The 24,344-nt window shown below is 32.5% G+C and overlaps 3 protein-coding genes across 4 annotated transcripts; all 3 read left to right on the forward strand.

Annotated features, from left to right (window-relative positions):
• Nucleotides 1-667: 667 nt before the first annotated feature.
• On the forward strand, nucleotides 668-12,398 carry MKP1 (mitogen-activated protein kinase phosphatase 1). Of its 2 annotated transcripts, none has more exons than XM_085723073.1 (3): nucleotides 668-3,678; nucleotides 4,544-4,731; nucleotides 12,094-12,398. In XM_085723073.1, the coding sequence occupies exons 1-2, from the start codon at nucleotides 1,117-1,119 to the stop codon at nucleotides 4,598-4,600; spliced, it is 2,619 nt and encodes an 872-aa protein (XP_085579199.1). In that variant the 5' UTR covers nucleotides 668-1,116; the 3' UTR covers nucleotides 4,601-4,731; nucleotides 12,094-12,398. The 2 variants fall into 2 exon arrangements, with proteins under 2 accessions (XP_085579199.1, XP_085579200.1); XM_085723074.1 differs by lacking the exon at nucleotides 12,094-12,398 and adding an exon at nucleotides 6,087-6,406.
• A 6,260-nt stretch (nucleotides 12,399-18,658) lies between these two features.
• Nucleotides 18,659-19,327, forward strand: LOC146904967 (uncharacterized). Its single transcript, XM_085728409.1, has one exon. The coding sequence runs from the start codon at nucleotides 18,659-18,661 to the stop codon at nucleotides 19,325-19,327; it is 669 nt and encodes a 222-aa protein (XP_085584535.1).
• A 1,804-nt stretch (nucleotides 19,328-21,131) lies between these two features.
• Nucleotides 21,132-23,939, forward strand: LOC146904968 (large ribosomal subunit protein uL23y). Its single transcript, XM_085722769.1, has 4 exons — nucleotides 21,132-21,248; nucleotides 21,358-21,391; nucleotides 22,998-23,361; nucleotides 23,684-23,939. Exons 2-4 carry the CDS (start codon nucleotides 21,376-21,378, stop codon nucleotides 23,766-23,768), a joined length of 465 nt encoding a protein of 154 aa, XP_085578895.1. The 5' UTR covers nucleotides 21,132-21,248; nucleotides 21,358-21,375; the 3' UTR covers nucleotides 23,769-23,939.
• The last annotated feature ends 405 nt before the right edge of the window (nucleotides 23,940-24,344 follow it).

Below are 24,344 nucleotides of genomic sequence, written 5' to 3' on the forward strand. Positions count from 1 at the left end.
ATTAAAACCCCGGTCCATTCACTTGTGTGTGTAAATTTTAATGGTTATTTGTCATTTTGTCAATCTACGTAAATAAAAATAGCTTATTGTGTATGCCAAACATATTCTTATATTTTTTAGTCTTTGGACTTAAAAAACTCTCACTTTCCATTCCTTTTTAATTAATCATTTATATATATATATATATATTTTTTTTTTCTTTTTTTTAGGAAATCATTTATATATATATTTTTTTGACGATGATTTAGATTTCACTTAAATTAAAGATTCTTTTTACAAGAGAATCCAATCTTTGCAATTATTTATACTAAAAACAAGCCATAAAAACATCAAAAAAGTTATGTATAGATTATTTTCCTTTAAACAACCAAATATATCATTTAAGCAAGTTTCATGTTTGACTAAAACTTCTTATATAATTTATACTTTATTCTAAATATAGATTATGTTAACTTATAGATTTGCATTGCAAGACCATCATCATGACCATTAACTGTTTTCCTTCATACACAACTAAAAAGAAATTTAGAAAGAATAAAAAAAAACACCCAACTCAAAAGGTATAAAATTAATTTATTTTTGACCAAAAAAATGACATTAAAATATTAAGACTCTCACACTCATGACAAATACTATTTAGTATAACTCAACCTTTCTCTTCCCTCCTATAAGCCACTTCCCCTTAGCTCATTCACAACTCAAACACCCTTTTTCTTTCTTTCCCAATTCCAAAATCCCAATTCACCTTTCAAAATCAAAACCCATCTCTCAAAATCAAATCCCAAATTTCATTCATCATGTTCTAAATTATAAAATCACAAAATAAAATTTTAAAAAATAAATAATTCCATTTTTCTTTCTTCCCAATTTCTATCCATTTTTCACTTCAATATTCCCAATTTCTTTCTCTTTCAAATACTTACTTCATTCATAAATCGCTTCGGTTCAATTTCACAAAATTCTCATCAATGCGACACCGTTTTGGTTCTATTACAAAAACCTAGTTTCTAGGGTTCCGAGCAAGAATTAGGGTTCGAAAATTCTCCAATTTCTTCCACCAAGTTTGAATCTTTCTTCAAAACCCATTAAATTGTTTCGATTTCGAATCGATTTGGCATGGTGGGTAACGACGATGCTCGAGCTCCATGCCACCTTTCAAATTCCCGGAAAATGTTTTGGCGTTCAGCTTCATGGTCTTCCGCCCGTTCCGCCGCCGCAAATCCTTCCGGTGAACCGGAATCGAATTTCACCGATCCGAATTCCGGCAGTGGTGGTGGAGATAATACTAACCGGAGATTTCCTCCACCGCCTTTGACGCCAAGGTCACAGCAGAATTGCAAGGCAAGATCATCATGTCTGCCGCCCCTTCAGCCGCTTTCGATTGCTCGCCGGAGTTTAGATGAGTGGCCGAAAGCGAGTTCCGATGATATCGGGGAGTGGCCACAACCACCTATTACTCCTGGTGGGAGAGGTAATGGTAATAGCAGTAGTAGTAATAGTAATAGTAATAGTAGTAATAATAATGGTGAAAGGTTGAAACTTGATTTGTCTACAATTCAGCAGAATAATAATCCTGATAGTAGGAATAATGGTGGACTTGTGAAGAGAGATAAAATTGCTTTTTTTGATAAAGAATGTTCTAAAGTTGCTGAACATGTTTATCTTGGTGGTGATGCTGTTGCTAGAGATAGAGAGATTTTGAAAAGGAATGGGATTACTCATGTTTTGAATTGTGTTGGTTTTGTGTGTCCTGAGTATTTTAAAGGTGATTTTGTGTATAGGACTTTGTGGTTACAAGATAGTCCTAGTGAGGATATTACTAGTATATTGTATGATGTGTTTGATTACTTTGAGGATGTTAGGGAAAAGAGTGGGAGGGTGTTTGTTCATTGTTGTCAAGGGGTGTCGAGGTCGACGTCTCTTGTTATTGCTTATCTTATGTGGAGGGAAGGGCAGAGTTTCGATGATGCTTTTCAGTTTGTGAAGGCGGCGAGGGGCATTGCCGATCCGAATATGGGTTTCGCTTGTCAGTTGTTGCAGTGTCAGAAAAGGGTTCATGCGTTTCCACTTAGTCCGAGCTCGTTGTTGAGAATGTATAGGATTGCTCCTCACTCGCCGTATGACCCTTTGCATCTTGTTCCAAAGATGTTGACGGATCCGTCTTTGTCTGCTTTGGATTCTAGGGGTGTGTTTATTGTGCACATTCCTTCGGCGTTATATGTTTGGATTGGTAAGTATTGTGCGTCTATCATGGAAAGGGATGCTAGAGGGGCTGCGGATCAGATTGTCCGGTATGAGAGAGTGCAAGGATCGATTATCATGATTAAGGAAGGTGAGGAACCACGTTCGTTTTGGGATGCTTTTTCAAAGTTTTTGCCTTTGATGGACATGTCTGGGAGTAGAGTAGAAAGTTGCAAATCAAGTGTTAGAATTTTTCCTGGTGAGAGGAAAGTGGATGCGTTCGATGTTGATTTTGAAGTTTTCAGAAAAGCCATCGTGGGAGGTTTTGTGCCTCCGTTTGGATCATCGGAGAATGATCATGAAACCCATCTTCCTGCAAGAGAGAGTAGTTGGAGTATTTTAAGGCGGAAAAATTCCTGTCCTGATGTGAAGGAGTTTCTCTCAGCCCCTAAGTTATCATTACCGAGGGTTTATTCAGATTCCATGTTGTGCATTCATACATCTGCAAATTCATTTCCATCACCATCAATGTTGTCAACTGACTCATCTTTATCATCTTCCTCTTCACCTCCTTTTGTTTCTCCAGATTCCATTTCTTCTGATTCTAGCAATCACTCAAAGTTGTTGTTAGAATTATCCCCAGATTCTTCCTCTCTCGTTTTTACTCCCGTCCCAGTATCGTCATCTTTGTCTAGCTTCTCTAATTTGTCCCTCTTGTCAAATTATAGTTCTCAACCAGTGTCTAACTGTACAGATATCCATGGTGTCAAGTTATCGCCACATCTATGTTCTCGATCTGCCTCTTTACCATTGAAAAAACCATCAACTTCCATTGCTGAACGCAGAGGTAGTTTATCGAAATCTTTGAAGTTGCCTCTCATGAATGATAACACAAAAGTAATAGATAAACCATCAACTATTCCTTCCAGTCGGGAACATGGTGTTCTTGCTAACAGCAACTTTAGCTGTGTGCAAGATTCAGACAGTATAGAATATTTGTTCGAGTCCACCGCTAATGTCAAAAATGGAGGTACAAATTCAATTCAACAGTGTGAACCAGCTTCATGTCCAGACATTGCTGATAGCGTGGGCTGCAATGAACCATCAGTTCTCAGGAACTGTGTTGAACCTTCAGTAGATAGTTTATCTGGAGAAGATTTGAAGTCTGCATCATCAAAGGGTGATTACGAGAGTGGCTCGTCGCAATGTAGTAAGATACAAAGTTTAGTATATCGCTGGCCAAGTTTAGAAAAGATTGAGGCATTTGGTGCAACTCATTTGGGTTCAGAGGCTGCTTTTGCTGTATTCTCTCCAAGCATACATATGCATGCAAGAAACATTTTGTATATTTGGATAGGGAGTTCTTTCAAACTGGATGCTTCGCAGGTTTGGTTAGATAGTGATAGACGGTCTGATTTGATTGGGGCAGTTGACTGGAACAAAATTGGTTGTGATCTTCTTGCTCAGTTTAATTTGCCGCACAATACAGTCACTAAGGTATGTGATCTGATCTCTCTTTTATCACCTCACACTTTATAACTCCACACTATAATCAATTTACATCAATCATGACATGCCTTTCATATATAATATAAATGGACTGTTCTGATGTTGTATAAATGCACGAAATGGAATTGACTTCATACTTTTTTTTACCAAAAACGTTGCAGTATTTTCTTTAGCTCCCAAAACGGGAAGTACCTCTTTCCATTTCAGAGTGGGATTGATAATTTAATATAAGATGCAGTGAATTCTCAAACAAAACCCTATTTAGCATTAATACTTCATATTGAAGGTGTGTCGGTGTCAGACATGTGTCGACACCGTCACATGTATTCCATTATTTTATATTTTATTTCTCAACTTATCTGTGTTGTGTCATTGTCGTGAATGATGTTTGTGTCTGGGTCAGTGCTTCATAAACTAAACCTATTGTAAGTTTGGGTTGAGGTTTTCTCAATTTTCATTCACCTTTTAAGATTTTTGGTTGGCCTTCTTTTGGAATGTATTTATCCACAAACCACATTCATTTTTTTTACTTTTTAAAGAAAAAACTCAAAAAAGGGTGAAATTGATGATCAGCTTAAATGGTTTAAAAGTTGCTAATTGTAATTCACAATCAGTCTTATTTATTGTTGTAAAGGTGTAGTAAACAAAAGCCCTTCAGCAACCTTTTCTTGTGTTAGCCTTTGTTGATAAAAGCCCTTCAGCAACCTTTTCTTGTGTTAGCCTTTGTTGATTTATGTTATAATCTTCATTTCATTTTTTCTATTTTCACGGAAGATTGAATTAAGCTTCATGCACTGTGGATTGTTGTGATGTTTTCAATTCTCATACTGATGTTTATTCTCTTCCAAAATAGATTGTTAAAGAGAATGAAGAACCGCAAGAGTTCCTTGCTCTACTGAGTTCATTGTAGCACAAGAGTTACTCGGAGAAACCTGAGTTCAAGTAAATTTTCATAACCTTTCCTTCATCTGCAGCTGTTTCTATGTATGTCAATTTTGAAGGCTCTAGTTTGATTTCCCGTGGGAAAAGAAATCCAGCAAGGTATTGAATCGAATCCTCCTAGCAGTTGCATTATTATTTCTGAGCTTTTAATTTATTTATATTGCTTTATTTTGACTAATTTATCATGATAAATTCCTACAGTTGTTATCAACTGTTGATAGCATTTTTACACATTTAACGTCGTGGTTTAAATAGCATTTTTACACACTTAACGTCGTGGTTTAGTGAGTGTTGCATTGTTTTAATTACATGATTGTGTCTTTTGATACCATGAAAACCATAACAAAGTCTTAGGAGCAAAATTATGAACTTTGCACTTGCAGATGACTCGTGTCCGATGTGACTATCGGAACTAACCATTCTGAACACAGTTGCATTAGTCTTACCTTTGTTTTTTGTTTTAGATACTCAAATTGGTTTTTAAGTTTGGGATAATACATTAAATCTCTATGGAAAAGGAAAACTTTTTAAAATGTTACATATTGTTATGACATCTACCCACTTCTTCTCATATTAAGTAGAGAATTAACTGCATTTTTTCTACAATGTCTTCATTTATTATATTTTAGCTATATCAACAAGTATAATTATTCTTTCCACCTACCAGTAAGAGTAACTCTTACCGCAATAAAGACACTTGGTTCAAAAAAAAAATTGTTACCTTGTAAATAAAGTAATTAATGATTTTCTTTAGACGTGTGTGAAAATACTTACCATTTACTCCCTCCGTCCCATAATGCAAAAAAATATTGTCCCAAAAAAATTGATTCATCTCACTTTTCAATACAATATTAATTTCTTTTTTCCAATTATAACTCTAATTAATATTATTTTCACCACTCACAATTCAATACATTCTACTTTACATTTATGAGAAAGAAGAATGCACCAATACTTAACAAAGACACTCAAAACCATTTCTCTCTCTCTTTCATTTATACACTTTTTCTTAATACGTGTGAAATGAGCAAAAGGCTTAGTTATACTGGGACGGAGGGAGTAATATTTTTATTTTGCTAGAATTTCATGTTTCAAGGATCAAAAGGTTGATGCCTTTTAAAAAAGGCTTCGTCTAACATGCACAAGTAAAATGGTTTTGCACCATGCACAAATGTCAATAATCACATCATATCTCATTTAATTCAAGGGTTGAATTTATTGATCCAATGGTGGAAACTAACTTGTGCATGATGCAAGACTTTTCTCCCCTGTGCACAATAGAATTGACCATTAAAAAATGTTCAGGAATGATTGAATGTGAATTCTTTTGGATAGTGTTGGAAACTAGGTTGTGTGTGTGTGACCCTTCACTTCATCACCTCATCTGTTTTGTGTGTATGCATTCAATTTTATGCCACTTATGACTTACTATTTTGTATATATGTTGCTTGCAGGAGTTTGCCATTTAATGAGTCCATTGTAGCTTGGCTGATGATTCTACAATGCTTTAACATTTTCAACCTAAACATGTATTTTCAACATACTGATTTTTTTAAATATTCTCATGTTATTTATGGAGGAAGAAAAATCTTAGGTCCTTCATTAAATGTATCGCTTATTGAGAATTTCTGAATTGATAGAATAGCTCGATGTTGTAAAAGTTCTTCATTTATAAAAATCACATAGCTTTAGTTGTACATTGTAAATTACTGAAACATGCTTGTATGATAGACAACTATGCCAATTATTATTTTAGAAATCCCTTGCAATGTTACTTATGTGCAGACTAATAATCTTGGGCTGATCCAAAACCATATCTGATATGGTTAAGCTGACGTTTCTTTTGTTTGATGGCTTTTGATGGATGCTCTCCATTTTCATGAAATAGCTAGTATTTTTTCTTATTTAATTTTTGTTCCTCATAAGTTTTCTTCATGTGAGGTAATCTTATTGAAGACGTGTTGAATGTTAAATGTGAGAAATGTATAATGTAAATTTGAGTTGGGATTGTGATTAGTTCTTGATATCGTTGGTAGTTCACTATGTTTTATTATAGGCTTAATTAATGATTTGGTCCCTTAAGTTATTTGTTGGTTACATTTTGGTCCCATAAGTTATTAACGTTACAATTTGGTCCCATAAGTTATTAACGTTACAATTTGGTCCCTTAAGTTATTTGTTGGTTTCGTTTTGGTCCCATAAGTTATTAGAGTTAAGGGAGTAGTTTGGGACCAAAACGAAACCAACAAATAACTTAAGGGACCAAATTGTAACGTTAATAACTTATGGGACCAAATTGTAACGTTAATAACTTATGGGACCAAAATGTAACCAACAAATAACTTAAGGGACCAAATCATTAATTAAGCCTTTATTATATTTTGTAAACAATTATAGTAGTTTTTGCACAGTTTTACCGAGTTGTATGACCTTGTTAAGATTAAATCTTTGACCAGATGGGTGTGTGCTTGGTTTGGTAGTGTATATAAATAATTATGCGCACAATATCGAATTAAGATGTTTTTATAGTAGCCAAACTGGTCCATTAGAATAGGTATTGGGGAGAATCGAATCTGAGACATTGAGATGATCACAGTTGAATAAGTCAATATCATCAAACCAACTCATACGGGTTTGATACGGATAAATTCATACGGGTTGCAATACAGAACAAAAAAAAAAGCTCATATCTGAAAGAAAAAAAAAAATCCAATTAAGGGGACTTCAAAAGCAGAAGCAAAACACAGAAAATCAACTGAAATCAAATTTTTGTTGAAGGCAAGATCTAGAATGAATGAATGTAAAAGACTCGGATCTTTTTCCAAAAGCTCTTCCTGTGTTGTTGATGCATGGAGTAGATCAATAAATTAAAGATCTTATATGAGTAAGAAATCAAAAAGTGATAATATATTTTGTTAGATCTGTGAAGAAAATAGAGAGGCATATTGTATGGTGTATTGTTTTGATTGGGAATTGATAGGCATGTGTGGTGAGGGAAGATAGCAGATAACAATGGAAATTGATTGTGTGTGAAAGCAAGTAGAAAATAATTTTGGGGACAGTAACTCAAAAGAAGAGTTCATGTATGCTCCATTTAAGCAATGCTCCAAATTGAGATGATCATAGTTGAAGGCCTAAGTCAATATCATCAAACCAACTCAAGTTGTATAGTCAATGAGATTTCAAGTTTGGATGGTAATTAGTTTTTGATATGGTTAGTAGTACCTTAGGATTCATTATATTTTTTAAATAATTTTTTTTAGTAAATTCCTTGTAGGTTTCTTCCCAATTACAACACAATTTTCAAGTGAAAAACAAAATATAACAAAACACCCGATATTATTTAAGAAATCAACATACAATATCACATTTGATGGAATATTTCTCATTAACATTGTATCAGAAGTTCTTGTAAACAGTCTTAACAACTGGAAGAATAGCAACACGCAACTTCTAGTTGATCTAATGATGAAATCATGTTGATAATGTCCACATACCATTTTCAACTTTAATGTTAGTCTTATCAACTGGAAGAATATCAACACGCACATTCTGGGTTGATCTAATGTTGAAATCATGCTGATAATGTTCATACCATTATCAACCTTAATGTTAACACCATCGTAACCACAGTTGTGGTCACATAACTATTGGTGTTCAATACCGACTTTGTCTTTGGATTTAAAAAAAGAAACAAGTTTTGACCTTGTTGGGGTCTTTAGATCAAATAGTATGTTGAGATCATGGACTTTGAATAAACATCAACGTCCAATGCTTTTATCTGCTGACGAGTCTGCTGATGAGTTTGACTAGCTTCTTCGAGTTTGATAAATTATTTCATTGGAGTTTTTTTTTAGGGGAATTCGTTATAAAGTTGGACACACCTTCTAGTGAAATAATTTTCATCATATCGTTACAATTTTTTTTTAAATGAAATGTGAAAATAATTTTTCATGGAAATTACTTTTGAGAGATGGTTTTTATTAAAAGAATCAATCTCGATGTTGATCAGTCTTTTTAGAGGATTTTGAACAATGTTTATTCTACATTTTTTAATATAGGTCAAATTTTACTTATAGGTTCAAATCCTACTTGGGGAGATTTTTTTCTTAAGTTCTAAGCTAAGCACAATTTTAGTACTAAATCATGCAGAAAAAGGAAAGAAAAAAAATTCTCAAGTTACGGCAAAAAAAAAACTCTACCATTAAGGGCAATTATGTCTTTTAAAAATATTTTTAATTAAATTTGTATTAGGTGGAGGATGAGGACCGAGGAGTAGGGATAATTGGTGTCATGTATTCTTACATCGGAGATGGAAGATAAGGATAATGTGACCTTAACATTTTTGTCGAGAAGGGTGTGAAGTGTGAAGGAGTGGTGACTTTGAACTCAATTTGGAAGAACGGGTCCCAAACTCAAAAGACACCAAAATGTTATGCTTAGATTTTTAGAGAGACTAAACTTTTAATAATAGTATATATTTATTAATATTAGATGGGTAATAATCTTTGGTATTCGTAAGTTCGCAATTTTTTTGGTTCAATTTGCAATCAACAAGAAGAAATAATAGAATGCAAAAGAATAGATGTAATTTTCCTCATCTAATTTAATGTTGATCATTTTCCTTATATATGTTTAAATTCCTAATTGATGTAATTTATAATATGTCTTGTGAAGTAATAAATTTTATATAATTGTTTTAAAAAATAATTTATTTGATATATAATAGATGTATAATACATCTATACTATATATAAAGGGAATGATATATGTAGGGGTAAGGGTTCAAACTCTCGACACTCCACTAAAAAAAAATAAGGAATACATAGTTTTGAGCTGGTTTTTTTAACTTCCAATTATATTCTTAAATAAATTTAACTATAAAAATGTTATTTTGTTGGTGTTGTTCAAAAAGATATGAATTTATATTATACTATTTGTTATAATGTTGGTATCATTGAAAAAGATAGGTATAATTTGTTACAATATGAAAGTGAAAAATATCTATTACATAAACCTTTAACTTTAATCAAAATCCAAATAATTTTAATCAAACATCATATAAACTTTTGGTCGTAATTTATATGCATTAGCGAAATACAAAGAGTGGACAGACGGGCAAGGAGTGCCCATCTCAACACTACTAAATATAATATGAGTTAAAATTTACGATCACTTTTTTATTTTTAACATTATATAATATTTATTGTCAAATGACATGCATGACTTTAAGAGTCATATTTAATGCACAAGACAGTTGGTTATGTTTTTGGTGATTGAAATGAATGACTATAAGATTCATATTTCATTCATGAGAATAAGGAAAAATCAATTGTGTGTGAGTGATATTTTTTTTTTATCAAGTGTGTGTGCGCGATCTAATATTCAATGTTGATTTTTTAATTTAAAACTAATAATAATAATTGTTATGTTATTTTTGTCAAAAATAAATAAATAAATTGTTATGTTATTATCTTTTTTAATTCATATTTGTAACAATTGAATTTCTAAATTAAAAGTAAGACTCTCAATTTAATTAAGGCTTAAATGCACTTTTGATCCCTCTATTTTCACTTAATCGAAATTTTAATCCCTCTATTTTTTTTTTTTTACAAGTAATCCCTCTATTTTTTAAACCCACCATTTTGGTCCCCTATTTTATATTTTTTGATATTTTTTTAGTCCCCCCGTCAGTTTTGATGATTTGTCACTCTCATTAATGATGTGGTAGTGAGGTGGCATGCGTGTGTTGTATTTCTCATTTTCCATGTCATTTATAGTAATAATTAACAATTAATTATATACATATTTCCTAAAAAAAATTAATTATATACATAATAAATATATTTGGAGAGAATATTGGAAAATATGGTGGCGTGCTACCCTCCTGTTAATGACATTCTTGCTTGGGTTGAGACTAGTGAGTTGCTACACAAAATAATCTGCTTACTTTAGAATTTCGCAGGTTCAGCAACTACATAATGCCTAATTGTTTTCGCTGGTCTGGAATTATAGGGGTCCAGAGTGGGTCTAATATTTATTTATTTTTGGAAATTGGCACATGAAGTTACTTACAAATTATGTGCTAGAATCCACTTCTCATCCATTGATCTAAGAGGTGATGTGCTTAAAAAACGAGAAAGAATGAGGTTGTTGGGTTTGATTGGAAAAGACGGAGATGGATGGATGGATGGATGGATGAAGATCGAGGATTTTAGAAATTAGGGTTCATGGTTCCCCAATCTAATTCCCTTCCTTTTTATAATTTAATTTATTTTTTTAATAATTAATCAATTAGTTTTATTATGTATATAATTAATTATTACGATAAATGATATGGAAAATGAGAAACCAACACACACATGCCACATCACAGCCGTGTCATTAATTAGAGTGACAAATCATCAAAATTGACGGAGGACCAAAAAAATCTCAAGAAATATAAAATAGGGGGGACCAAAATGGTGTTTTAAAAATAGAGGATTAAAATTTCGATTAAGTAAAAATAGAGGGATCAAAAGTGCATTTAAGCCTTTAACTAAATTAAGTTTAAAATCAAATTATTGATTATGAGTATCCAAGTTTAATCTCTAATTTGATTAATATTTGATATATTTTTCTTATCCCCTAACTAACTTTCAAATTATCAGAGTCACTTTCTCTAGAGAATTAGAAGGATAAATTTTTTATTTCAAATGATTGACAATCCTCACCATTTCATTGGTAGTTTCTAATTTGGGAGTTTACTATGGATTTTCTTGTCAAGGGATTGGTATTTGTGTTTTTGGAGCGGGACTTATGTTGTTTGTTTGATCTTCAAATTTAGGGTTATCTTGAACATAGGTTCTAATAAGAAAATCGGGGCAGGCATAACTTCATATATTAGTGTATTATTGGTTTGAATATACGAGTAATTTAGTTTATTTTATGCTTTCATGTATTATTTGATGAAAGTAACCTACCTCATTTTTTCATGTATATCAATTCGAGTATAAGAAAAATACTTACCATTTAATGTCTTTATTTTACTAGAATTTCATGTTTCAAGGATCAAAAGATTGTTACCTATTAATCATGTTTCAAGGATCAAAAGATTGTTACCTATTAAAAAAGGCTTTGTCTAACATGCACAAGTAAAATGGTTTTACACCATGCACACATGTCCTTTTCACTATTGGATCAATAATCACATCATATCTCATTTAATTCAAGGGTAGAATTTATTGATCCAATTGTAGAAGCTAACTTGTGCATGATGCAAGAGTTGTCTCATCTGTGCGTACAATAGAATTGACCATTAAAAAATGTTCAGGAATGATTGAATGTGAATTCTTTTGGATAGTGTTGGAAACTAGGTTGCGTGTGTGTGTGACCCTTCACTTCATCACCTCATCTGTTTTGTGTGTATGCATTCAATTTTATGCCACTTATGACTTACTATTTTGTATATGTTGCTTTCAGGAGGTTGCCATTTAATGAGTCCATTGTAGCTTGGCTGATGATTCTACAATGCTTTAACATTTTCAACCTAAACATGTATTTTCAACATACTGATTTTTTTAAATATTCTCATGTTATTTATGGAGGAAGAAAAATCTCAGGTCCTTCATTAAATGTATCGCTTATTGAGAATTTCTGAATTGATAGAATAGCTCGATGTTGTAAAAGTTCTTCATTTATAAAATTCACATAGCTTTAGTTGTACATTGTAAATTACTGAAACATGCTTGTATGATAGACAACTATGCCAATTATTATTTTAGAAATCCCTTGCAATGTTATATATGTGCAGACTACTAATAATCTTGGACTGATCCAATTCCAAAGCCAAAACTGTTGTGGTTAAGCTGATTTTTTTTTATTTGATGGCTTTTGATGCGTGCTTTCCATTTTCATAATGAAATAGGTAGTACTATACATATATAATTTGTTGTTCCTCATAAGTTTTCTTCATTTGTGATTAGTTTTTGATATGGTTGGTAGTCCATTAGGTTATGTTACAATTATGAGAGTAATTTTTTAGGGTTTAGTCCATTAGGTTTTGTAGATGTTTTTTTAAGTAGCTGAACTAGTTCACTAGAATTGGCATTGGGGAGAATCAAACTTGAGACCTTGAAAAGAGCACAGTTTAAGGTCCCGAGCCAACACCCAACCAACTTAATTAAGTTGGAATTTAGTCATTAGTATTAAATGTGAGAAATATATATTTAATGAGATTTCGAGTTTGGATTGTGATTGGATTTTGATATGGTTGATAGCCCCTTTAGGATTCATTACATTTTTTAAACAAAGGAAAATTACACTAACCTCCCTTGAAGTTTGTTTAAATGCAACATACATTAAATAGTCACATAAAAGATAAAAAGAAGAAATCGAGTTGTCAAAAGGTAGAGAATTCTATGGTTATGCTCTATATAATTTTATTTTTCAAAGTGATTTCGAACATTTTAGGACTTTCATTAAACATCGGCATTGGGTTTGTCTGTTGATGAGTCTGACTAGCTTTTTTCTAGGGGAATTCGTTATAAAGTTGGACATTATAAAGTTGGACACGTGAAATAATTTTTATCTTATCGTTACAACTTATATAAAAAAATGAAATGTGAAAATAATTAAAAACAATTTTACATAACTAGTTTGAAATAATTTTTCATGGAAATTACTTTTGAGATATGGTTTTTTTTATTAAAAAAAAATCAATCTTCATTATAATAATAAACTCAAAACAGTTTCTTATTTTTTTAATATATATTAGACTTCAGATTTACCTTCATATTGAACAGTTTTTTTGAGGATTTTGAATAATGTTAATTCAGCATTTTTTTTTCTTTCAATATAGGTCAAATTGTACTTATAAGTTTTAAGATAAACGCAACTTTCGTAAAAAAATAAAAAATAAAAAGACACTATATAGTTAAGGCCAATCATTTTACACAAATTCAGTTACTTTATTCAGTTATTTTTTTAATAAGAATGATTACATTTTTTGTAGTCATTTCGAGGAAGCATCTAAATTTTTCAGGGGATTTGATTTAAATTACAGACGTTTGTGTTGATGGCCGAACAATGATGTGTTGATAACAACCTTACGTTGGTGGTGGAAGGTAGCGAGAAACTCATCTTGGTCTAACGTTGATTAATCGATATGGTCTTCAATCTCGTTAATGCTTGTTGCTGATGGTGCAAGGGGTTAATGGTACGTGATCCGTTCAAATGTTGACGGTCGGTTCATTCGCCGCCAACTTATAGACCTGATTGGTGTTTGCAAACATCATTTTTAACTAAGGCTTAATCGAGTGTACTGTTGATCTTAGTTCTAATTTCCGTTAGGGTTGATTCACTTGAATTCATTGGGTCAGGTTTTATGTCCCCCCAGTTTTATGTATTTTTTCTTTTTTTTTATTAATATATATGAGCATTTGACATACGTAGGCTTAGAGTGGAGTGTCAACTTCGTTGGGAAGCCCTCTATTCTTTGTATGTCATTTTGCTTTTGCCATCAAAAAAAAATGTGAAGTGTGAACCTTAATGTCATTCATAAGAGAGTCACACACTTTGAACACAATTTGGATGAGATAAGACACCAATATGTGTAGTACTCCCTCCGTTCCAAATTATAAGCAAAAAAAAAAATCACACTTGTTAAGAAAATTAAAACATAAGAATTTGCAGTATAGTTTTTTGTGTTTTCTTTGAAAAAAGTTTTATAGGAAGATGTAAAAACAATTTTCATTGGCTATTAGTTATGGAAAAAATGAAAAAGAGAGAAAATTGAATGTAATTTGCATTTAATTTTATGAGAATAAACAAAAGTTTTTCTTGGAAAAGAGATTTTTTTAAAAAAACAAGATTAAATAGAATAAAAGTTTGTCTTTTTTCTTCTATTTTGGGACAAAGAAAATGATTTTTTTTTTGCTTATATTATGGGACGGAGGGAGTAATTCATATAGTATACATAAATTTTTAAAGAGGATTAAACTTTTAATAATAGTATATATTAATAGTTCCCTAAAAAAAAAGTATATATTAATAGTTAAATGGGTAATAATCTTTGGTATTCGTACGTTCACAAAAATATCTTTTTTTTTTTTTTTGGTTTAATTTGCAAAAATGTCTTTATTTTTAAACATGTATGCAAAAAGAAATAAGAAAAAAATACAAAAGAATAGATGTAATTTTTCTCATCTAACTTACTGTTAATAATTTTCCTTATCTATGTTCAACGTCCTAACTGATGTAATTTATAATTTGTCCGTAAAATAATAATTTAAAAAAATATTTATTTGATACATAATAGATGTATAATACGTCTATACTATATGTAAAGGGAATACATGATTTTGAGTTGGTTTTTTCACTTTCAATTATACCCTTAAGTATATTTGACTATTATTATGTTATTTATTTTTTTTTTTAACAAATTAGAATGTTATTTTGTTGGTGTCATTCAAAAAGATAAGAATTTATATTATATTAATTATATTGTTGGTATCATTGAAAAGATAAGTATTGTTTGTTACAATATGAAAGTGAAAAATATGTATTACCTATACCTTTAACTTTAATAAAAAACTGAATAATTTTAATCAAAATTTCATAAAAACTATTGGTCGCAATTTATATGCATTAGTGAAATAAAAAGAGCGAACATACAAGAAGGAGTGCCCGTCCGAACACTACTAAATATAACATGAGTTATAGTTTACACTCACTTTGTATTTTTAACATATATAATATTTATTCTCATATGACATGCATGACTATAAGAGTCATATTTAATACATAAAATGCTTGGTTATGTTATTGGTGATTGAAATGAATGACTATAAGATTCATATTTCATTCATGAGGAAAAATCAATTGTGTATGAGTTATCTAATATTCAATGTTTATTTTTTAATTAATAATAATAATCATGTTTTTATTTTTTTTCTTTAATTAATATTCATAACGCTCGAGTTTCTAAATTAAAAGTAAAACTCTCAATTTAAATTATAAATCAAATTATTTTTTATGAGTGTCTAAGTTTGATCCCTAATTTAAATAATATTTGATATATTTTTCTTACATGCTAGCTTATTTTAGATTATCATAATCACTTTTCTTAAAAATTAGAGGGATAAGTTTTTTTTTTTTATTTCAAATGATTGACAATCCTCATGATTTCATTGGTGGTTTCTAGTTTGGAGTTTGCTATGAATTTTCTTGTCAAGGGATTGGTGTTTGTGTTTTTGGAGCGGGAACTTGTGTTTAGGTCATTTTAAATCAACAAAAAAATAATTATTTACCGGAACTAAGCTAGGCTCGGTAAGTTGTGAAAAAAATAGTTGGCAATGTTATCTTCGGTTGTGTGTGTTGTATTGTTTTTTAGATTTATGTCTACCACTCTCTTTTTTTAACTTTTTTCTCCAGATTGTTCATGGTTCCTATTAGTGTTGTTATACATTAATTAATTTGCCATTTATTATGTTTTAAATTTAACTTAATGTTTTTTAACTTCACTTTGATACCCTAAATTCTTTGCTTAAGCTTTTTCCTTGTGCATAAACTAAGCAATTCTAATAATATAATTTTGAAGGGGTGTCATTATTTTAGTAGGCCTATAACAAAAAATACTAAGACCAACCTACTGTCAGTGGCGGAGCCAGACAAATTTTTTTGGGATGACCGTTATCAATTCTTGGAAAAGGAATCGATTTTTTGACTCTTCCTCTTGACCTTTTTGCTGCAAAGAAACAAATTTATCAAAATGATATAATCAGTGTTAAAGACTCATAATGAAGCAAATTTCAGTTTCAAAATCAAATATAGATCTCTTTTTTTTTTTACTTCAAACATATTTCATTCAGATAAGATGGACCTTGTCCTTACAAATAACATTAGCAGTAGGTTCTAGAACAAATCCTACCCAAGAGTTGGAACCATTTTGCTTAGCTAATCCCACTAAACTATGGGTTGCATCATTCTTACATCTTTTAATAAAAGCTACCATACAATTAGACAAACTAGATAACACATGTCACAACAATCTAACATAACATTACTAATGGAAGCAACTTGAATTTTGCCTTGGAGGCATTTCACACAACTAAAAAGTGGCCATCTTGGTTGGAAGTTAAAATCCAGTTCAGACACCAGCGAAGGGCAAGAACTTCGGCTAAGGTGGGTTCAACGCTTCGACTGATAACCTTTCTTTCTCTATGCATGGTTGCAAAGGATACATCACCATTGTGATCACGAAGCACCATTCCCCATCCAACACTCCCATCATTAAAACATCCAGCATCAACATTAAGTTTTAAAAGCCCAAATTCAGGAGACAACCATATTAGAATATAGTGTGAAGATAAATTGGAGAGCAAGTTATCTAGATAGCTTGGAGAGCAAGCAAGTTAGTTAGGGAGTTAGTTACTCCAACTCACTCCTATAAATACCTCACTCTATTGTACTCATTCATATTTTTTATCAAATCTATTGATTCTCCTATGAGTCTCTATGGTTATCTTCCTCATGAATACACATATGCACTCTTCCTTGCTGATCACTATGACCTTTATCCCTAGGAGTCCATAATTTGTGACATGGTATCAGAGCGATACCCTAGGGATAAAGATGATGATGCTTCCGCTTCCGCTTCCGACATTGATGAAGATGAAGATTCCGTTGACGCAGATTCTGCTCCTGCAATTCAGGAACCTTCAGCTTCTCATGATTGCATCTGATTCGGCAGTTTCGATTCTCCTATCATTCCGGTTTCTACTCCTTCAATCGAACCAAAATTCGATGGATTTTCCGTCAAGATTGGTGAGATTTCTTGCGTTCTTATTACTTCTTGCAACGACATCGTCGATGATGATGATTCTGTGTTAGTTGTGCACGAAGATGATGAGAAATTGCAAGTTCTTGAACCTGAATTGAAGAATCGCTGCTCTGATTTCGTTGTTTCTGAAGCATCGGAAGACTTCGTCATACACACTGCTCCGGTGAGATTGAGGAGCGCTGTTTACGGCGCCGCCGCCTTGAGGCCTTTTGCCTCGTGGTTGTTCGTCGGAAAACAGCATGAACAACTTGTTTTCACCATCAACAATCAGCTTCGCGTTTTCGAACTACATGACAAATCAATCGTCGTTTTCGATCCCGGCAGAAGATTTGATTTGTGTTCACTGTTCTTCGTTTCCAAAACTCTCCAACAAATTCGATTTCGCTTGTGGTGGATACCTTGGGATAGAGGAAGGAAAACGGTTATTCACGGTGGCACATCTTCGAGACAGTCAAGTTTGAAGAAGCACTTTTGGTTAATTGCATTTACAACATAGAATTACGTTTCTTGTTTCCTGTTCTGAAGCTTTCCATAAGCATGTTTTGGAGAAGTTATTTTGAATCAGATTTTGGAAAAGTGTTTTTTTTTGGAAAAACGCGTTCGAAATAAGTGGTTTTGATTCAGCAATTGCGTTTGGACAATCGCAAGAATCACAGAAGTGCATTTTCTGGAAAAGCCGTTTTCAGCATCAATTTTCTGCATTGGTTCAGAAGCATGTTTCCAGAAGCTTTTTCCAAAAGCTGTTACCGGAAGCATGTTTCAGAAGCTGTTTCCAGAAGCATTTTTCCAGAAGCTGTTTCGAGAAGCATTCTTTGTTGTTCAGAAGCAGAAGCATACGCTGTTCAGAAGCTGTTCAGAAGCATACACTGTTCAGAAGCTGTTCAGAAGCATTCTTTGTTGTTCAGAAGCATACGCTGTTTTTTGTGTTCAGAAGCTATTTTGTGTTCCTCCCTTTTTACTTCGTTAATTCAGTAAGAATAAATTGTAATTTTCATTGTATTTCAAACTCAAATTGGTAAACTTTCCCACTTTGAGTTTGAGGGGGACTATTAGAATATAGTGTGAAGATAACTTGGAGAGCAAGTTATCTAGATAGCTTGAAGAGCAAGCAAGTTAGTTAGGGAGTTAGTTACTCCAACTCACTCCTATAAATACCTCACTCTATTGTACTCATTCATATTTTTTATCAAATCTATTGATTCTCCTATGAGTCTCTATGGTTATCTTCCTCATGAATACACATATGCACTCTTCCTTGCTGATCACTATGACATTTATCCCTGGGAGTCCATGATTCGTGACATGGTATCAGAGCGATACCCTAGGGATGAAGATGAAGATTCAGTTGACGCAGATTCTGCTCCTGCAATTCAGGAACCTTCAGCTTCTCATGATTGCATCCGATTCGACAGTTTCGATTCTCCTATCATTCTGGTTTCTACTCCTTCAATCGAACCAAAATTCGATGGATTTTCCGTCAAGATTGGTGAGATTTCTTGCGTTCTTATTACTTCTTGCAACAACATCGTCGATGATGATGATTCTATGTTAGTTGTGCACGAAGATGATGAGAAATTGCAAGTTCTTGAACCTGAATTGAAGAATCGCTGCTCTGATTTCGTTGTTTCTGAAGCATCGGAAGACTTCATCATACACACTGCTCCGGTGAGATTGAGGAGCGCTGTTTACGGCGCCGCCGCCTTGAGGCCTTTTGCCTCGTGGTTGTTCGTCGGAAAACAGCATGAACAACTTGTTTTCACCATCAACAATCAGCTTCGCATTTTCGAACTACATGACGAATCAATCGTCGTTTTCGATCCCGACAGAAGATTTAATTTGTGTTCACTGTTCTTCGTTTCCAAAACTCTCCAATAAATTCGATTTCGCTTGTGGTGGATACCTTGGGATAGAGGAAGGAAAACGGTTATTCACGGTGGCACATCTTCGAGACAGTCAAGTTTGAAGAAGCACTTTTGGTTAATTGCATTTACAACATAGAATTACGTTTCTTGTTTCCTGTTCTGAAGCTTTCCATAAGCATGTTTTGGAGAAGTTATTTTGAATCAGATTTTGGAAAAGTGTTTTTTTTTGGAAAAACGCGTTCGGAATAAGTGGTTTTGATTTAGCAATTGCGTTTGGACAATCGCAAGAATCACAGAAGTGCATTTTCTGGAAAAGCCGTTTTCAGCATCAATTTTCTGCATTGGTTCAGAAGCATGTTTCCAGAAGCTTTTTCCAGAAGCTGTTACCGGAAGCATGTTTCAGAAGCTGTTTCCAGAAGCATTTTTCCAGAAGCTGTTTCCAGAAGCATTCTTTGTTGTTCAGAAGCAGAAGCATACGCTGTTCAGAAGCATACTCTGTTCAGAAGCTGATCAGAAGCATTCTTTGTTGTTCAGAAGCATACGCTGTTTTTTGTGTTCAGAAGCTGTTTTGTGTTCCTCCCTTTTTACTTCGTTACTTCAGTAAGAATAAATTGTAATTTTCATTGTATTTCAAACTCAAATTGGTAAGCTTTCCCACTTTGAGTTTGAGGGGGACTATTAGAATATAGTGTGAAGATAACTTGGAGAGCAAGTTAGCTTGGAGAGCAAGCAAATTAGTTAGGGAGTTAGTTACTCCAACTCACTCCTATAAATACCTCACTATATTGTAGTCATTCATATCTTTTATCAAATCTATTCCTATGAGTCTCTATGGTTATCTTCCTCATGAATACACATATGCACTCTTCCTTGCTGATCACTATGACCTTTATCCCTGGGAGTCCATGATTCGTGACAAACCATTGTTCTATCGTGTGAGGTGTGGTGGGGATTGTTACCGAAGACACTGCAATGATAAATTCAATTGTGAATTCTGCAACAGTCTTGGCAATGATAGTGGGATGAAATTGAGATTTTTGAAAAAGCAATTGGTTTTTATCATTGATTAAGCTTGAGACATAGTAGTTACAGACGTTCTGGTAAAAAGAAATCGAGCAAGGAATGAAGGAACCTAGGAGTCATGACTCTTGATCTTCTTATCTCATTCCCTTTTAAAAATAGTCATGACTCTTGATATTCTTATCGATCTCATTTCTTTTTAAAAATAGTCACGAGTTTACAAAATTTTATCATATTAACTTTCTCATATATGCATATAATTTTTTTATACAGATATAAACTCATAAAATATGCATTGGGTGCAGTGCAAATATTAAACGTTAAACGATGTTTTGCATATAAAATAAAAAGTTATTTAATAAAAACACTACATTAATGTTTATATTTTGAAAATAGTCATGGGTTTTCAATATTTTACCATATCGACTTTCTCATATATGTTTATAAAATTTGTTCCGCATATATAAGCACATAAAATATGCAACGGAAGCCGTGCAAACATTGAACGATGTTTTGCAAATAACATAAAAAGTTATCTAATAGAAACACTACATTAATTTTGATATTTTTGAAAATAGTAGCTTTTTAAATTTTATCATATCGACTTTTTCATATATTTACATAAATTTTTGTTTTCACATATATAAACAAATAAAATTCACAACTGGAACAATTCAACTATTTAGTAGATTTTTTATATACAAGAGATATTCGACAATATTAATTTTTTAATTATTTTTAGTATAATTACCGTTTAGTAAAAAAAATCTTCGTTTCTAACACCAAAAAGCCTCCGTTGCTTTCAAAAGGTTATTCCCGTAATTCCGTGTTCTCTATAAATCAACAGCCATCTTCCTCCTCCAATTCGAAACCCTAGTTTCTGCAGCTGCACAACCCATTCTTCCATTTTCAAGGTTTCTGAATTTCTATCTCATTCCATTTCTTCAATTTCCTTTTCCTTTCATCAATTTCTAGTTACCAAATTGAAATCCTAATTCTAATGCATTTTATTTTTCTTAACAGGAACTTGTAAGATTTTCAATGGCTCCTCCAAAGGGTGAGTTTTTAGTTTTCACTGCATAATCGTTATCATTTATGATTTAGTTGCTAATTTTTTGATTCTAGCAGTTAATTTTTTTTGGTCCAAATGTGATTTTTTATTTATTTATTTGCTAATGTTGATGTGGTTCACATGGTTAATGCATTTTTTGGGATCTATTTGTTTGATTTTGTTCTCTTTGGTTTATTGTGTAGTTATAACACTAAAGTCCATAAATTGATATTGATATATGGCTAAGGTTTTGTTTGGATAAACAGCTAAATTTTGAGCTTCTCTTATGTATGAGCTATTTGCATAACAAAAGATAGAATTAAGTTGAAATTGTTTTTCAGTAGTTTTAAGTTTTTTTTACAAGATATCTTGGAGAAATTCTGAAAATAAGCTGAAATCAGCTTATGAACATGTCATAAGCTGTTTTTATATGTTCTCCCGAACAGTCTCACAAGTGTTTATGTTAGTAGATAAACTTGAATAAGTCAATCCAAATAGACCCTGATTTAAAGAAAATATGACCGTGTAGTTGTGCCTTTTTTCCTACAATTTCTGCACGAGTTGTGTTTGCATTTTTTCAGCTCTGATCGGTTTATTTTGAGTGCTTTGCTGACACATTGTTTAAACCAAAATGGTTGCTTTTTGTGAATTCTGTAGAATTGGATTGGATTGTATAAGTAATGCATTTTTGTATGTATTGTGTTATACACTGTCAAGAGTATTGTGTTACCTGTTAACCACTCATTTTTATAAGACAGTACTGCACTCATTTGCTAGATGGATATGTAAAATTTTAGAAGCTTAGATGACAATGTTTGATTCATGGAAATGAGACCCTTTTCAATATTTTTTTTTTTATTTTTTTTTATTTTTATGAATTAATAGGTTTGCATTTTATTCAAACCTTTATTTGGATTTCGAGTGGTTGCCTAGATACAGGCTAAACAAAAAATGTTAGCGTGTTGAACTGTGCACTCTAGTATTGGACTAGATTGCGTAAGAACTGCATTATCGTTGTTATATACTACATTGCTAACGGTATTGTGTCAACTCACCATTTAACTGCTGATTCATCAGTCTTGTGTTGCAGTCCTTAACCGATTTTTGTTCAAAATGTATAACCGTCATCAGCTAGTTACTTGTCTGGTCTCTAATTGTCCATCTTTGATAAGCTTAGATGCCAATGTTTGATTCATGGAAACAAGACCCTTTTCAATAGTTTTTGAGTGAATAAATAGGTTTGCATTTTATTCAAACCTGTGTTAGGACTTTGATGTGATTGCCTGAGATACTTGCAATTTGCAAAACAAAAAAATGTTGGCTTGTTGAACTATGCACTGTAGTATTGAACCAGAATAGATTGCATACGTGCTGCATTATCTTTGTTGTATACTACATTGCTAAGGGTGTTGTGTATCGTCACCATTTAACTACTGATTCATAAGTCCCGTGTTGCACTTCCTAACCAATTTCCGTTCAAAACTTATAACTGGCATCTGCTAGTTATTTTCTCGTCTCTAGTTGACTATATTTGATAGATTCAATGTTAGAAGCTTAGATGAAATTTTTAATTCATGGAAATGATCTTTTTTTATATTTAATTATTATGCAGGTGATAATGCAAAAAAAGCTGATCCCAAAGCTCAGGCCTTGAAGACTGCCAAGGCTGTGAAATCTGGTCAAGTGATTAAGAAGAAAGCTAAGAAGATCAGAACAACTGTCACATTTCACCGGCCAAAGACATTGTCGAGGGAAAGGAACCCTAAATATCCTCGCATTAGTGCAACACCAAGAAACAAGTTGGACCATTATCAAATTCTTAAATTTCCTCTAACTACCGAGTCTGCAATGAAGAAAATTGAAGATAACAACACACTTGTTTTTATTGTCGATCTCCGTGCTGACAAGAAGAAAATTAAAGATGCTGTGAAGAAAATGTATGATATTCAGGCCAAGAAAGTTAACACTTTGATCAGGTAATGGACATGACAGTCTGTCTTGGTCTGCAATATATAAATTTTTATTGTTGAACATGTTTCTTGATACATATCCCAACTGAATTTAGAGCTCGAACACTAGTTGCTTTGCCTGTTGGTTTTGTTTAGTAGTTACCAAATCTATCTACTTGAATCCATAAAGACGAATCTGTTAAAACTCAGGAAAGAAGCTAAAAAGTGTGTTTTATTGCTTTTGAATTATAGTGCTTCAGAAGATCGGTGTTGCACACAGTATAATATTGAACAGATTACCTTTGTATTTGATATACTAACCTCTTTTGTCCTTTCTTTTCTTTTGCAGGCCTGATGGTACGAAGAAAGCCTATGTTCGGTTGACTCCAGATTATGATGCATTGGATGTTGCCAACAAAATTGGTATCATCTAAGTTGTACTGTTTATTTGAGCAGAGAGAATCCATCACTTTTAAGATAGTTGATAGATATCCTGTGTTCGGACTCCTTTCTCATCCTTATATATTTGCTTCGGTGTATTCAATTTTGGGAATATTTTCATGATATCAGTTTATATTTTGAAGTCACCTGTGACTAGTTTGTCATTGCATTTGCTTTATAATTTAAATACCAATTTAGTATCCAATAAGCTCCATACATGTTAGTTATTGAACTTGTTTTTACTAGGAAATTATTTTATGAGGATGGTAAATAAGAAAGGAAAACTGATCATAAGCCACTTAAGTCACGACTTAATGCCTGCTTTTTTATTCTTTTAGTTTGAAAAACCAGACATAGTCAGGGGCCTACCGTGTTTACATATTTGGTGGGCACCGTTACATGTCTGGGACATAATACTTGGGAGATGGAGTCTGATGAATATGGGTTTCCCATGTTGTCTGATTACATCTCTTGAAAAGGTGTTCATCGTTGCCCATTAATATACTTCATTATTATTTGAGCTACATCTGGACCCCACATCATTCACAAATACATAGTTTCTGATCCCT

The sequence above is a fragment of the Medicago sativa genome, chromosome 7, assembly GCF_051527215.1.
Source record: "Medicago sativa cultivar Bolivia chromosome 7, Bolivia_mono, whole genome shotgun sequence".
In the NCBI taxonomy this organism is placed as follows: domain Eukaryota; kingdom Viridiplantae; phylum Streptophyta; class Magnoliopsida; order Fabales; family Fabaceae; genus Medicago; species Medicago sativa.